Below are 18,040 nucleotides of genomic sequence, written 5' to 3' on the forward strand. Positions count from 1 at the left end.
GGTTGATGAGCAGCTAGACTTCCATGTTTCGCCAAAAAATCTGGATCAGGTGCAATGAATGAGCTGAAGCATTATCATGATGCAACTGCATTTTTTGCCATTCAAAAGTCATGAATTTTATGCCAAACTGCATTACAGTCTGTGGAGAAGTTGTTGAAAGTACTCCTGTCAAAGTTTGTCCTTCAGGTGGGTGTATTCATGATGCAAAATTCTACATATATCAAAGAACAAGGTATAGCCTGATTTTTCTTCACACCTATCGAACTTTTTTCAGCCTTGGGGATTGTTCCATTGCAACAATTGCTTTTTTTCTGGTTCATACCCACCCATGACTTATCTCCAGTTATAGTAGTGATCAGAAATTCAGATTCAGTGTTGGTATTGTCCAGCAGGTCCTGTGCAACCTAAAGATGTTCAGCCAATAGGACCTTGGGTACAAATTTCACAGCCACTCTGTGCATGGTCAAATCTTCACAAAAAATTGCATGTACAGAAGAATCTTTACTTATCCCATTCTCTTCAGAAATCTCTCATTATGGTTGAATGAGGATCTCCCATTCCCATATTTTCCACCCTCAAAGCAACAACTATAATCAAAAAAGAAGTTAGAAGCCTCACAGAACCCTGGTCACTCCACTCATCTGGCTATTTTTGAATCAGTTTATCCTTAATTTGTGTTACCCTCATAGCATCATCTCCAAACAGCTGCTGAGTCGAACAAATTGTTTCACTTTGAGAATCACCAAGCTTATGCCAGAATTTGGTCAATGCTTGGCACATTATCTTTGCTCAACTTGTTCAGTCATCTTGAGAAAAATCAAGGACAGCTGTCCTTGAAATCAGCAAACATATGCCCAGTACCACACCTCAGGTGACACAAAGAAAAAAGTATTTCCCTCTAATCAATGTGAACATTTTGGGTCCAAAAAGGCTTATTATTAATGCCAGGTAAGTTCAACCCTCGCCTATCAAAGTCAGCCTGCTGTTTTTTAAATAAAATTAGGCTCTCAAAAATGATGTTTTCAAGAAATACGAAGTTCAAGTTAAATGTTAATGTTGAAGGTCATAAGCTGGAGCAGGCACAATACCTCACTTATTTTTAAATGTTATACGTAAAAATGGATGAAGCGGTTGGGCTTTCAAAGAAATATTGCATTGTGTACAAAAGGAGTTAGGAGATGGTTTTACAAAAAGGAGTTAATGACAAAAATAAACAATATCACCAATGTAGTATAAGATATTGCAATACCTATTTCCCCAGTTCATGGCAAGGGATAAAAGTGGAAACCAAAGTATGATTTTTTTATAGATAAGCAATTACTGCATTTATCAAAGATATGATATTTGTCAGTTATACAAGAAAAGACAATACATTGAGTATGAAATATTTTTTTTTGTACAACCAAATTAAACTTATTTTTCCATTAAGAAATTACTGCAGTTTTAATAAAACAACTTTTATTTAAATCGTATGTGAATGGCATAAATATTATCTAAGAAGTCATGGCATAACCAGAATCTAAAATTTGGTAATTTTCCAAGGAAGGAGGGAAACACTAGAACAATTTCAACATTAAATTTTAATCATAATTTTTTTGATCATTTCCAGTCTTCCCAGAAACACTAAAAGAGTAAAGCACTCTTGTAAGTAAACTAAGTGAGTAAAACACTCCTTGTGGAGGCACAAAATTTTTTGGTATGCCATAAATATTCTTGAAATAGAAATATATTTAAAAAATCAGACAATGGAAAAAGCCATTATGAAAAGATGCATTTATATCATTACAATTTATGCTCATGAAATAAATAACAACAATATTAGATGATTTTTTAGTTACCAGGATTCATCTTGATTTTCTTGGATAAAATAAACTGTGGAGATGTAATGTGATTAACATGCCATTTCATTGCAATTAAATTCTATATTCAGGGAGCAATTGCCAAGAAGTAAATATTTTTTACAAATATGACATTTATTCTACATTAGGTTTATCCATTCCAAAACCTGTACAGTGCTCTCAGTTCAAAATATTTAATGAGATACAAATTTAATAAAACATTTACTTCTGTTATTGAAACATTACACATTGTCAACTAACTTTCTATAACGAGATTCCCTCAGAAACATTAACTCCAGTAACCCTTCTCATTACTCCCAGTTATGCCTGTGCACAAATGAATACTGACATCTTTTCCAAGAAATAGGAATTTGGTTTTTTTCTCCTAAAAGCTGGCACATATTGAAATCAGTTCAGACACTTCCAAAACTCGATGTACATGGAAAATAACTTCAATTCCAAACAGTCCACAGTGGCACTATCACAAGATTAGTATAAATTGAACTAAAAATTAATAAAAAAGAGTGTTTAATTACAGCACCTGATTATGATATACGTACTCCTATTTAGTTAAAATTCCAAGTAACACTTAAAAATTCCATAAAAACGTTTATTTTTAGTGGAAACAGTTTTAACTGCACAAAAGCTGGGACTGAAATAGAAATATCATTGTATATCCAGGAACATTTTCATTACATTTCATGAAACAAATTTTAAACTGAGTTCCATAGGAATTGGCAGGATAAGTTTCTGATTTACCAAAGTCCAAATACATATCAACATCATTTAAAGGTATTAGGTAGTAACAACTAATTATTCTGACCATTCCTTACTGCTAAATGTTCTAAGCAATATTATCATTCTGGGATAAAACTGCACAATGATAGTACCAGACTCAGTAGATTTCAATTGCCTACTGTAAGTATCACTCCCTTTACACTACTTTGCTAATATGAATCCGCCATTTTCCTTTGTTATAAGGTGCACAGAGGTTTCATTATCATTTTTTGCAAGCATGATTCCACATGAAATGATTTTATTGCAGATTTTAGTCTTGTATTATTGCAGAGGTAAGGCAAGTTAGGTCATGCAGATGAGGTCAATAATGTGCATAAGTTTATAAGAATTGCAATGCAATAAAATAACTTTTCATAGGTTAAAAGGCAAGAGTAAGGTTTGTTTCCTATAATATGCCTTTTTTTTAAGTTTCACATCAATTTACAATCAATTAACAGCCAACCTCAAATAAATAAAAGGTTCTTCTTTTAATAAAGTTACTTAAATTCACAATGTATATATGCATTTCTAGAAATTATTGGCAGCCTGCATCCCTGGCTTAACTCTTTATAAATGAATTGATTAAAACTGTAATCTGATTAGTAACATACGCTACATAACATCAATAGATTTAAGTGATAGAAAAACTTAATTGATGTACTTTGCAGAAATATCACTGATACTCCTTACCACCAGAAGTACAGCTTTTGTCAAATAATATGTTTTGACGATCTATTGGAGTGCTGGGATCAATTTGAGCATAACTACATGGACGCTAAATAGTTACCTAGTACATACTTATTAAATTTTCCTGAAGGGAAAAACTTGGAAATTGCTAATATGAAACTGGTAGGTACTCATTTATGTGTTAACTCCATCCATATCTATGCTGGTTTTCCACTGGGTGAATCTGCATGATGTCTGTCAAACCTGCTTCATGATTATTCTGCAACCTTTCCAATTCAAAATCTTTCATATTTTTTCAGGGCTAGGCAGTTTAAATTTAAAATCATTTTATGTGATTAAACACAAAAGGAACATTTTAGCCTTCTTGCCTACAAGTTCTAGAACATTGAAAATTTGTATGAGACAAAAAACAACAATAGATACTGTGGAATATTTGTAGCAGTAAGAATCACCGATGAGTTCACTTAACATTTTATTTTAAAATTCAATAGGCAAAGAATAGATTACGTGATTAGTGACATAATATTTATATCAATTCACTAGGCAGGTTATATGTTCGGAAAAAAAATTTAATCTGTCCTCATTTATGAAATTTCATGATTTTTAGGAGGCAAAAGTTTAGCAGACCCCCATATGAACATCTCAACATCAAAATGCTCATTATAGGTCCCTACAAGCCATTTTCGCCACTTCAATTGATGGAAACGACTTATTTAGTTTCCAAACCTACATGTTTTATATATGAATGATAGGATATAGTTAGAGTATTAAAATTTCAGTGGTGTTAGAATTTAGCACATTATAGTTGTACTTCCAGTGTAAGCATGTCTACAAAACTATCTAAATAATTAAATATTTTCAATTTATGTTAAACATATATATTGCACCCGATCATAACAATGACCAATTTTAAAATGATTGATCACACTCTACTTCACAAAATTGAAGCATAAAAAGCCTAAAATATTTCCTCACCAATAAAATAGACCATATATTCATCAGAAGACAAGTTTGTGCATTTCACATAGACCTACATCACTAGATCATGCTTCAAGCAATATGAAATATACATACATATAAAAATAGACATTTTACAGCACAAAAACCTATCTGCTAACCAGATAGCTTTCTGCACTTTTCTGTAAAGGAGCTTGTAGGGCTGCTGAATTTAATAGGCCTATTCAGACGTACAATTAACAACAAGCATATGCCCATAACAATTGGCACTGATTTCAGTTCTAAACAGCATCATTTATATGATGCAACAGTCTATGTGATTGGCAATTAGTGTTAAAACATTTCAGTTAGTACATATGCTCTATGCAAGAAATCTTTTCTAATGCACATTAATGGCACATTATACATTATTAAAATCATTCCAACAAGCTATAAAAACAATTTTCTGTGATATAAAACAAGTGAATTTTCAAAAGATTAAAAGTTAAAGCTTCAACCTTTACAACAAATTATGTACTATGCAAATTAAACAAATGAAAGTTGTTTCTTAAATAAGGTTTCAGCTTATTCTTTAACAACTAAAAGACTCGATGCTGCTACCATTTTATCTTGTGTGTCTTTTGTAGCCATTAAAAAAGATAATGTATCATAATTTCTTATAAGAAAAATAGTAAAGGCAGCTATTATTAAAAAAAAAGAAAACAAGTGACCACTGACACTACACATGAAAAAGGCTGCCTATGTGAAATACAGTCATCATACTTAAAAGACTGCAGTAAGCAAAGAATACATGTTCAGCCCTTCATTTAACAAGTACTTGATAAAAATGTTAAAACTTGCTGATAAATACTTTTTGTCGAGTCCTCACTCAGCATGGCAAAAATTCACCAAAAACCACTACAATTTCTAACAATTCTTTTAACTTAATAAGAACACTTGAAATTTTCCTCAGAAGATTGCATTTTGAATGTCATTTGAGGTAATTCAACAGCATTTTACCATATCTGTAGAACACCATTCTTAATATTGATACCAAGGTTGTTTGCGAACCCAGCGAAGGCGGATTCCTGCATCAGTTCGAATTTTGATGGAAGCAGATTCGGCTGCACGAACAGTCTCTTTTACTGACTGCATAAGATTTTGTGCATTACCAACCAGCATTTCTGTGGCTTCCTTGTCTTCCTCTGTGCCTGAGGAAGGAAAATAGCAGTTCAAATGATGGCCAATGATTACCATACATGAAAAAGCTAGTTCACCAATTAAGTCAACATGGAAAAGGAATGTAATCTCTGCCAGTAAGGGAAAAACATATGGTTCACTTTGATAAGTATTTTTTTCTAAATAAAAATGAAAGCAATAGTTTCTATGATGATTGTCCCGGAGATATAATTATCAATTTAACTACTAATGAGCATCTCTTCCTTGATTTAAATTTGACAATTTTTATACTATTCTTGTTAACCTAGTATTCAAATACTCTTTCAACTAATGTATTTCATGATGTGTATTACGAAATGGTATGAAAAAGAGTTCCTGAATTGCAGTCTGAAATCAAATTCCAATGTCCTATTCTAGCATCGAAAAAACAACATAACTGTCTAAATATCACTCAAAGAGAAAGTACAAATAGAAAATTAATGAAAAAATGATTGAGGCATTAGCATTTAATGGTATCCAAAATTTGAACTTTGGTGCAATATTCCCTTATGATGCCATACATTCTGCCATTACCATTTACATTTATTGCACATTTCTAAATTATTGCTCTTCTATTCACAATTGTTAAAATACATATTTTACAGATCCTACAAGTTCAAAACACATACGTGGTAATCTGACCCAATTTTGCCAATTATGACCTAATGTTGCCAATTATTTTAGACGTTACATGGATTCCTACAATAAATCCTCAAACAGTAGCGGTAGTTACTTTACAACTGCCCAGAAACTTGCTCCATGTTAAGTAAAAAATGTATTAGATTCTTAGCTTATAGAGATGATGCTCCTCAACAAACACTACCCCATTGAAATTCTATAGCTCTCCATTCTTCCCTCTTATGTGCAATTCTTATAAATACGTTAAACAGGAAATACAGGTACAACTAAAATTAATGTTATAGGTATTCTACAATTTAATATGGGTTTTGGATAGATAGAAATGGAATAACAATAATTTTCCTTGCCTCTTCTAACAAGACAAAACTCAACATTCAACACAACAATAAGCCCCTCTCTAAATCTGCATACTAACTTCCTCCATTCAGTCCAACATATCTTTTTCCTACCTCTTCCTTGTTCACTTAACATTCTCTCTTTATCACAGTGTTACATCCCATTGCCAATCAAAATTCCTTGCATTCATCATTTCTAGGGAGGCAAAAGGAATTCTGTTGATTGACTATCTTAAAAAAAGGTAAACCAATAACTTGGGGAGTACTGCTCTAACCTTCTAACGAAACTGAACGTAAAAATTTGTGAAAACAGGCCTGCTTGCAGAGAAAAAAAGTTTTAGAAATGTTAAATGCACCTGCCCACAAAAGTGCCTGGGTGATGGGGAAATTGAGAGATTTTCCCTATTTTCAGATTTGACTCCCTTGAACTTCCATCTCTTCTGAAAATAGAAAAAGTTCCTCACTGGTCAATATTTTTTTGTCCAATCAAGAAGTTATTGCAGCTGTAGATGAGTACTTGCAGCACGTCTGGAAGATCAGTACAGAGATGGGATAATGTCACTGGAAAACATCTGGATGAACTGAATTAATATTAAAGATGTTCAAAAATATAAATGGTCATTTTCATCGTCAGGCTGAGAACTTTTCAGATCATCTTCGTAAATAGTAGGATTGAAATAACTAATGATTGTTTTCTCTCGCACTAATGGAAAAGTTTTTTGTAAATTATTAAATTGCTGGAATGATGCTCTGATTTATGGTATTTCATATAAAAAACTATTACATTGTGTTTGGTATAAAATTGGTGCTATTATCTCAATAAATCCCACCTAAATCAAAGATTTGCTATTACTACAATGTGGGAAATTAATGGTGAAAAAAATATCAGAATTTACACCTCTGGAAACTGCACTTTCATATATTTCAAATATTAGAGTAGCAGTAGATTTAGGGGAGGCAACCAACAGCTGAGTTCATTTATACCATTAGGGCTGGATGGAAAAGGGGGATGGGTGGAGAGAAACCTGACATTGGCATTAGCAGTGGCTGTATTAGATTAATACAGGACATAACATCTTAACGAAAATTGCCATGGGGTAAGCAGTTTAATGTACCATCTGACAGAGGGCATACTCTCTCAAAGTGCTCTCCACAAAGCACCTTAAGTAGGAATCAGAATGCCACTGAAAAGGTCTGCCATCCCCAGGATTTAAACCTGGGATCTCTGAGTGGGAAGCCAGTACATTAGCCACCACACCATCTCAATTAAATCATAGAGGCACATTTTGGCCGACCACTGGGCAGATCATCACCTAAGCTGTCCCAACCAAACTAACTTGTTCATCCACTAGGCAACAGTTGAACATTAAGGAGCAGAGTCCCCCAGAGTATACTTAAAGTCAGCATGAATTTCCTTTGCTTTTATACCTTTCTTTATGAAGTATTTAATCACTGCTCAAATCTCAACTTTTCTGTCTTCACAAAGCACTACACAGGAACAACAAAGGTGTCCATACCACATCTCTCTTTCTAGAACACAGACACATTACATGTTTACTCATAAAGGATTACCTATTACTACACTGGAAACTCGTTGCACTAGCACTGGCATCTGGTGGTGATTCTGAGAACCTTTCTATCTACCCTTTTATTTCCTGGAATTTCTCAAGTTTTAATTCCTTTAATTTTCAAGCAAGGAGTTCTAGTTCAGTAGATAATACCACATGTATTTAAAAATCTTTTTTATGATAATCAGGAATATTCAAATCCTTATCACAGAGAAATATGACTAACATACAGGCTGATTACATTAATTCCATTTCCATGGGACATAATTGAAATTCAATGTTTAAAAATAACTTGATTATGAAATTATTATTGTTTGATTGTCAATCTTGACACACATACAAACATAAATACTATCTAACAGATAACTTAAGCAAACAAAAATTAAGCAGTTACACTACCATGCTATGGAGCATGTATGTGAGTAGCATAATGATACATGCATATTACTTACTGGTCCCTATCATGCATCCTGAGAGCATTTAGTAGAAAACAAAAGAATTGTGATAGAAATATATTAAAAATTGATGAAATTTATCAACAGACAACTTATCTTATACTTCAAAAATATTTTTTTTATATTCATGCAGTACCACTCCCCTCCCTGTATGCTAACTGAAGATAATTACGCATTAGGTTCTAAGAGCCTTTAGAACTAAATGAAAATTCTTGTTAAAGATTTAACTTCAATAACTTATGCCATACTGAAACTAATGCATTGCTGAATTTATATTTCACCCTTGAAATAAAGCTGATTAGTCAGTAAAGACTAAGAGCTCACTACATAGATAATTTCATGGGTAATACGTTAATAATTATGCATTTAAGAGAACTTCTCACAATGCATATCAATCATGGGCACTTATGTGCAACTTTTCTCTAAAATATGAATACATTAAAAGATTTTCATTAAAACAGTTTCATGGCTAAAAAAGTAGTCCTTGGAATACAGCTACATGAAAATCATTGAGCTAAAGAGAAAATATTCAGTAATGTATTTCATTAATAAAGCATGCATAAAATAATTATGGAACGTTTCATTCATTCATTACAAGAACAATACTGTAAAAGCAGTGATTTTCAATAAAAACATTGACTGTCGGAGATGTCTTAAATGTAAGTGTAAATATTTAGTAAAAACCTTAAATTTTCATGCACCAATTTTGTTCCATTTGCAACATAAAATGGAACAATAGTGACAGAGCAATATACAAAGAGAATGATGATGAAACAAAATGACAGCAATATTACTGCAGCACATTCATTGCTTAGAGTCCTACCATGTATCACGAACTATATGCATTCCACAATTATACTACACATTCAATATAGAGGACCAAGCAGACTCAATTATTATAATGCACAAGCTATATTGTTAATAAAAATACACTTAAGTAAAAATTGCACATAGGACATTCAACTATCAATAATTGTTGCAATCACCTTACAGGTCATTGAAAAGTAATTCTATAATTTCAATTATTAACAATAAGTTAGAAGATTGACTAATGATGATTTATTAAATATACAAACATAACTCTTGAAGTCCTGATTTTTACTCCATCAATGAAATGCATCTGATATCATACAAAATGTGTGATTTGAATTATCAGTAGTGTTGACATTCACATTTCTAACAGGTGTTACAAATGGAATGCCCCTCACAAAACACCAGGCTACATAATGCAACTGGAAAATATATTACGTCTAGGACTTGAACATGAACCTTTACTGAAGGCCATATACTGGCCATGCTACTGAGGATAACATTATCAAGGTCCTAGAAATCAATCATTTTATTTGTTAATTCACAATAAATACTATTGAGATCAGCTTAAGTGCCATTAACAGGACAGGAATCTAATGACTTCCAAACATAAAATATTGTGGTAAAATAACATGGAGAAAAAACAAGGTTTTCCATGACATCATGTACTGTTTGTGATGTGGTTAAGTCAAATTAAAACCAGTGAGTTGAATATTATTAGGCTTCATTTTCTGTTTGCAGCAAGTTAAGTGCCGTGGAAAATGGGTAACAAAAAACAGCCCATTCCACCATTATTAACCCATCTGACATGAGGATAACTATAAGATAACACATCAATTGAAAACTCCAGTGTAACACTGACAATGTAGATCAAGCCAATTAAATAAATAGGAGAAGATACTAATTTCAGCAGCATAGTAATTGGCATAATTTTATGAGCTGATTGTATTCTATAGATGGAGAGAAAAAGGCATCAATTAAAGAAAGCATTAAGCAAAACTGTTGCCACATCTAAAAGTATTATGAAATTTTAAGTTAAAATTATTTCAAATCAATTTGAGAGTTAGATCCAAAATATATTGCTTAATTATGTGGATGATTCATGTACTCTTGCATCTCACAGAAACTAAAAAAAACAGACTAAATGTAACTAAATGTACTCCAGACTCTGCATAAAAACTTTGAATCTGAATGTTATTTTTAGCAATTAACTATCTTGTTACCACACTTGATATGGTAACATAGCAATGAAATTTCCTATACTTGACCTCTTCCTCAGATGGTACACGGTGTTATCAACAATTATCTTTTAATGTCATATGTGCAATTCATGCCACGAAGTACATGACTTATCTTGCATATACTTATGGATAACAAAATGATTAAATCCATTATTACCCCCTCGAATTTCTCCCTCTTCATTCCTGGGAATGGTCTCTGCCGGTAATAGGAGAAGCAGGGGAAAGAAAGTAAAGCGATTCTTATATACAAGCTCAAAGCAGCAAAAGCAGCACACGAGAAAGAAAGCGCTTTTCTTGTAACACGATGGAGCAATATGACATATGCATCAGTGAACTCGTGAAATACAAGAGACAAATTAAATTGAAGTTATAACAGAAAAAGGGAAATTTATTAGCCCACTAATGCATCCGTGCAATTTTGACAAGAGCAGAAAACACTGCAGAAAAAATTTTCGCCCTTGTTTGGATGTTAATTCAAATTTCCTTTTTCATTTTTTTAAAGTAGTAATCAGGAGTTCACTGTTATTCTTACAATTTATGACAGGTTAAAACATATTTTAATTCCTAACAATTGAAACTTGATCAATTCATGGAATATACCAGGATTTGCTTATCTTATTACAGGAGCAATAATTGAGATAAAAATATAGCAATATGAAGTGCTTGCACAACCTGTGTAAGCAGTTATGCAGATGACTACACACTGTGTATATTATCATTTGGAACACCTTGTCATTGCACTTCTTCTAAGGGTAAGAAAAAGCCAAAGTGGTCAATATTACTACGCATAGCTGTATCAACACAATCTGCTTAAAACCTAGCAACAAGGAAGGCATGTGGTGAAGTGTTTATTGGTCCGAACAGTACATTGTGGGGAATTAAAGGCTTGATAGACATTAGGGAGGAAGACACTAGGGAATAGAAGGGTAATGTGAAATCTGACATTGGAATTAGGCTACTTTTATCAATTGGTGCAAAGAGGCCCACAATTTGACACCCCATCTAACATATGGCATACTCAAAGTGCTCTCCACAAGATACACTTCACACACCCCAAATAAGGATTCAGATAACAATAAAATATTTGGGCACCTCTGGAATTTTAACCCTCCAGGGTGCGAAGATGTTAAATTAGCCAGGATATTGCAGCAACCCAAACCCCCTAGCACTTGTTTTAAACATTATTTCAACTAATTACATTAAATCTAATATAATATGACTCTTAACTTATGAATAATAAATAACTAAAAACACTGAACTGAAATTTATAACTTTTATGAGGGGACATTCACAATTGGATATTTATTGACAATGTCAAAAACATCAGATTTGAGGGAGAACAACGCTTGAAGTGAATGGATTGACTAAAAAATGGCACAATACTGCAACTGAACAATTAATTCACCATATTTTTCTTCCAAAACCAAAATTGTACTACAGTGTCTTGTGACATAGGCAGGTATGTTGTCATCGATGGAAATCATACACTAATTCCATTTTAAATAATTTGGAGCAGGCTAAAACTTGCAAAAAATATACCTGAATACTTTGCTATTACTTATTAATAATTTATTGATTACTGTTCCAATAATAATGCCTTCAATTAAGAGGACACGAAGGAAGGGAAAAATTTTTCCCAGTTGTTCTCTTTTGAAGAAACGATATTTTTTAATAAAATTAAATGAAAGAAATAGCATTGGTGCAATATAGTCCAAGTTAGGTAACATAAAACACTACAGGAATGCAGATTCTACAAAAACTCTTTAAATTTTGAAAATAAGTTTAAATGGAAGATTTTGAAGCTGAAGATCATTAAAGGTGCCACTGGTTTATTTAAAACTATTGGAACAAATCTCTGGAAAAAATTTCCTGGGATTAGTGAAGCAGTACAATGCTGGCATAAAGATACACACCATGGCTTTCTCAAAGTGACACAAATAATAAGCATAAACTATGCAAAAAATACAGAAGGGAGTACTATTTCTGAAATCTTGGTGGTATTAGACATCCCAGGAGGAAGTGTCCTTACAGCCTATGCAGCTACCTACAAAGGTTGTTTGGGTGCTTCACCAGGCTGTGTAGCCAATTGGCACACCTTGTGTGGGCACTTGCATGAGAAATTGTTCAAAGATTTGGGCCACTGCGTGATGACAAGAAGGATTCACATATAAAATATCATTTAGAACTCTTCATTATACCATTTTGAAAGGCATAACTAATTTTATACTCACTTAAAATTGAATACAAATTACTGCAATAACAACAACCAGATATACCAATAATGTCTCTTAGCAACAATCAAATAATATCTGTCAGGAAAGTTTTTTCCCAATTTAGCCTGAGGCAAGTGAATAACATCTTCATTTGGTTAAAATATCTTTAAAGATTATTTTTTATTTAGCACCTCATCAGCATGCGTAATAATTCCAATCATCAACGAATTTTAAATACTTCATATTACCATTATTAGAAGTACACCTTCACCAAATGTAAATTACTTTGGCTGAACATTGATGGGAATGCTTTCTATCAATTGAAATTATATTAATGCCACAGTAGGGTGTCAAACAATATAGATATAAAATGTATTGAGGGTATTTAGGGGGCTTAAACTAACTGTGCTACAACATTATAACAATTCTAAACCATTATTGCATTTACCAATCATAGCAAATAACATAAAAACTTTTATTCCCAGGATTCTTGGTATCTAATACTCTTTAAACTGTTAAACTTACCAGTTCTCACTCCCAATGTTTATTAAGGACCAATTACATAATGAGGATGCAGGGTCATCAATATAATACAAACATGAGAATGTTATGTATGAGGTCTGTTCAAAAAGTTCCCTAACTTTATTTATTACAAAAAAATACTTCATAAAATTATTGGTTGGGGTGCCCTTTTAAGTATTCTCCTCCCCAACATATTCACTTATCCCAACAGTGTTTCCACTTTTTGAAACAGTCCTGGAATGACCAGTCCATTTTTCTCTATCTCTGAAATTTTGGTAAATCTTTTTCCTTTTGAATGAGGTTTTTAGTTTGGGAAACAGGAAAAAGTCACAAGGGGCAAGGTCTGGTGAGTAGAGTGTGTGGGGAAGCACAGTGATCTATGGTTTAAAACTTATGAGTTCTAAGAGGTGAATGAGCTAGCACACCGTTGTGGTGAAAATCCACTTGCCACTTCAAAGTTTGGGCTGTCAAGTCATGATTTGTTTTGAGTGGGATGCATTGTCATCTTATTGAAAAAAATCTAAGATAATAGCCAATTAACACTTCCTAGTCAATAAGAGCACAGTGACTGCAACCTTGAAACATTGCAAAATACCAAACTTACGCATTATGGATTCAATTAATGCACTTCCAGGAATCAAGAAATGAAGTTTGAAAAATTACACCTTGTGAACTATCTAAATTTCTTCAAAGAAAGATATTAGGTAAGTATAAAAGAGTCATTCAGTGGATGTCATGTTTCAAACACTGCAAGTAAATTAAGGTAATAACAAAACATCATCATGGTTTCATATCCAAGAATCATTTGCTTTCTTTGACGGTTGGTTTGAAGTCTTAAAGGAATGTCAACCAATGTCATTTCCTTAAAGGTATGACGATGTACTTAGCAGAGGCTATGGAATTGCACAAAGTTTTAAATAATTAGTATACATCATTTCACATAAAGAATAGAAAATGCATAATAATGCAACCAATATTGTACAACATTAATACAGTCAGATATTGAGCCAACTACATTATAATTAGCAGGCTCAAGGTTCCATTGGATTTTAAACCACTGGGTTTGATAATATTCCTCGACATTTATCGCACATAACTCACCAATATTTAAAAATTCCTCCATAAAAGCGGGGAGGAATGGGAAATTGAGATAAAGGACAATTAACTGTGATCAATTTTTGTAAATAATGTAATAAAAAAATCTTAAACTAGAAACAAATAGGAGCAGCAAATCGAGAGGCGCAAGCTGTACATCATGATATTGCTGCCCAGTTAAATTATAAAAATTAAAAGTAAAACCCAGAACCTTAATTTCAATATTTTGAAATGGTAGATGAATCACCAGAAGAGTTAAATTACTTTTACACTGCAATTGCTTCTGATATAATTATAACTAGAAGCAGTACAAGCTACAATTATTTCTGTGCAGTTTTACTGAATTTTCATAAACTAAGTTACACTTTTCTTCTTGCTAGCATATTTAGTTCAGGATACAAATCAGTGGCAGAATTAGGCTATCATTCCAATTCTTTCCACTGATATGATTTTGAAATCTTTAATAATAATTTAATTTTCATACTTTATTACAAAGAAAAATGCAACAAACATGGAAAAAAATGCCTTAGAAAGCAAAAGGTATCAAACATTGAAAATGTACAGGCAGTAAAAATGAAAGGTTTCTGAAAAGAATAGAAGCATTAATAAGGAGTAAAAATTCATGACAATGCCAAAGTTTAAATATATTTTAAAAATTGCCGCAAATGGCAAAGAGGACAAGGATTGAAGGAATTCCAGCCAAATCTGATATGTGGCATGATTTTCTCAAGTAATAATGTGAAAATGTGGACAAAATGTCTAAAGGATGAGTTGGATTATGAACCTCAAATTATTTGAATAAGGGCTTCACCAGATCAGACTGCCAACATTATCCTTGACTATAGGCAAACTATGGAGTAAGGCAACTGGATGCAGGCAACACGCACAGATTTCACCTCTGTTAAAACTGTATGCCTGTTGTGCCTTTGTGAGAGATTAGTAATGCGAATAAAGCATAACTAACACACGAACACAATACAGCACAGGTTTTAATCTATTCTCTAAAAATAAAGTATAAAGATTAGAAACTTTTCAGCAGAATAAACATCTTATGTTAATTGACCTTGTAAAAATATCACTTAATTTACTATTGAGCATGTCTCCATGGTCAGAGTACTAAATTTTTTATGTATCAACAAAATTCAGCACCTGAGGAAACAATATGTTAAAAGTATTGATACCCCACATAGATTTTACTAATCTACAATAATAGTTTTATCTTGAGCACTTACTGTTAGTTAATATGAGTAACTATGTACAATGAGAAATTATCTTAAACAATAGTGTAAAACACAAACAAAATTTGACACGTAAATGAATTAATGACAACAAATGATTATGAAATATTTTTATTGAAAATGACACCTGAGATCTAAGATCTAATGAATGAAATTAAATGCTAGATATGCATGAACAAATACTGTAAGCACCCATACTTTTCATAAATTAGAAATGAAAGCTGTCACCAAATAAAAAGAAGCGAGTCTTACCCTGAGCACCTAACATTGTGGCCTTCACGGTGGATAAAATTTTCAGTTGTGTTCCAATAGTTGGTATTCTTTCACAAACTTGAAGAAGATTCTAAAAAAAATAACACAATACAATAAGTACAAAGTTAAATTATAGTATGCATTTACAAAGGATGACGAATAGTTTCTGTGGCTATTAGTTTCAAATTCCAAATGTACATCAAACAAATCTACTGAAAATTAAAACAAACAATATTTTTCCCATTATGATAAAATTTCATTTGCAAGTCTAGTCCTGCAATGAAATTATCTTGATGAAAATAATACATTGAATTATAAATGTTCAAAACTACTGAGCATGCTCAAATCAAAAATGCTATGCTGAGGTTGCAATGAAAAAATTGAAAAACATAACACTAATGAAATCAATCAGAACAAAATATTGTGAAGTTCCCTTAAAATGTAACCTAGTTATTTTCAACCACAATAAGCTAATCAAGCTGAATCAGTTACTGTAACCATCTCTTTTAAGCTGGACAATGTGTCACTTATTAATACCTATAAAATATATGTGCAGAAGTTTCCATAAAAAATGCACCAATGCTAAATGCAATGAGTTGGGATGTGCCAAGAATGTAATGACAGCATGAATAACATTTTTAGTGCATCAAATATTTATGTGAGTTAGTATGCCCGCAAAGAGGAATTTTGTATTTCACTCATGTCTCACCGGAAGTGATAGGCCTCATTGCAAATAAAAACTTCATGCTTGAAAATTTGGAAGCTTTGTTTGTATTGTCCTTCCTAATCCAATCCACCACATTAATTATTCAATGAGTAAAGTATAGTGGTGGAACAGTTGACCTAACCAGATGAATTTTAAGAGACAATAGCTGTAACCAACCAGATAAATCTGATGACCCATAGTTTAGAGAGAAGTCAGAGGAAATTTGTTCAACTTTTAATGAAGGCGGAGGAAATGTCGGTATTTATGGAATTCATTGATAGCATTCCAACCTACAGAATCATCCCCAGAAAATGATGGATCATCAAAGTAGCCTTATATGGCATAGATTAAAAAGAAGAGTAACAATATTACTGCACACCAAATCTTTGGATTGGAATAAATTGCACTAGGTTTATTAAACCCAATGATAACTGAAAATTTCATATCAGTAAAAGTATTCAGCTATGAAATCTTTTACATATGGCAGGCTGGAAGCAGTACTTAACAAAGCAAATAAATACAAGCATTGACATTTTGATCCATTTTCTTTTCACAGGTAGATGGATGAACAAAATTTTATTCTAGATGTTTTATAGGGTCGAGAAGCAGAGAAAAAATGTGAGACTTTCTAGATGTTTTCAAACAGTATCCTATGGAGAATAATATGTAACAAATAGTGATAGTGCTGAAATATAGTCATTAAAATGATACCAGTTGAAAATTCAAAAGAAATACTAAAATGTAGCATGTGGCTATCCTGATAATTCTTCCTAAGTTTATATTAGACAATGGATGGAAATTCATAAGTATAAATCAGCTGACTTAACCACTATAGATTAAATTAAACTTAAACTTCTCATTGGAAAAACTAAATAAACCCAAATATTCCAACATCCTGTATTAAAAATGCATTTATAATGTCATACATTTGCATATATATTGCTCACTCTAATAGCTTCCAGTTAACACCAGGAAGAAATGCAACTTTGGTACAATATGTAAATACATTTATTTGATTGCTCATCACGACAAAATATATAACCTTGTCTTTCCTTTCTTGCAAGAATAATAACTGCAATATAACAGATAACATCAAAAAATATACAGATAAAATCCAATAAAATTTACCATTACTTCTTTATTTTTTTGGAATAATTAAAAAAGTGTTTTACTTGAAAGGTAAAATTTCTATTAATGGAAGAATAACAAATAGGAATGTACAATTCCAGTGTTTCAGAGATTGTTTTATGTTTCCTCGAGAGTAAATAGTATTGATATATATATATATATATATATATATCAATACTATCAATCAATTGATATATATATATATATATATATATATCAATACTATCAATCAATTGATATATATATATATATATCAATACTATCAATCAATTGATATATATATATATATATATATATATATATATATATATATATATATATATATATATATATATATATATATATATATATATATATATATATATATATATATATCAATACT

At 32.0% G+C, this 18,040-nt stretch overlaps 1 protein-coding gene across 6 annotated transcripts in view; it reads right to left on the minus strand.

The window, feature by feature from the left end:
* Positions 1-1,351: 1,351 nt before the first annotated feature.
* Vinc (vinculin) overlaps positions 1,352-18,040 on the minus strand; it is an 81,882-nt gene continuing 65,193 nt past the window's right edge. For all 6 annotated transcript variants that reach the window (XM_071594330.1, XM_071594329.1, XM_071594326.1 and 3 more), the window contains 4 exons: positions 15,825-15,915; positions 10,662-10,700; positions 8,451-8,468; positions 1,352-5,449 (listed from right to left, as the gene is read on the minus strand). In XM_071594330.1, coding sequence (XP_071450431.1) covers positions 5,280-5,449; positions 8,451-8,468; positions 10,662-10,700; positions 15,825-15,915 — 318 coding nt within the window. In that variant the 3' untranslated portion in view covers positions 1,352-5,279. The remainder of the gene's footprint in view (positions 5,450-8,450; positions 8,469-10,661; positions 10,701-15,824; positions 15,916-18,040) is intronic.

This window comes from Hetaerina americana, unplaced genomic scaffold (assembly GCF_022747635.1).
Source record: "Hetaerina americana unplaced genomic scaffold, ioHetAmer1.1.p SCAF_6, whole genome shotgun sequence".
Lineage (NCBI taxonomy): Eukaryota > Metazoa > Arthropoda > Insecta > Odonata > Calopterygidae > Hetaerina > Hetaerina americana.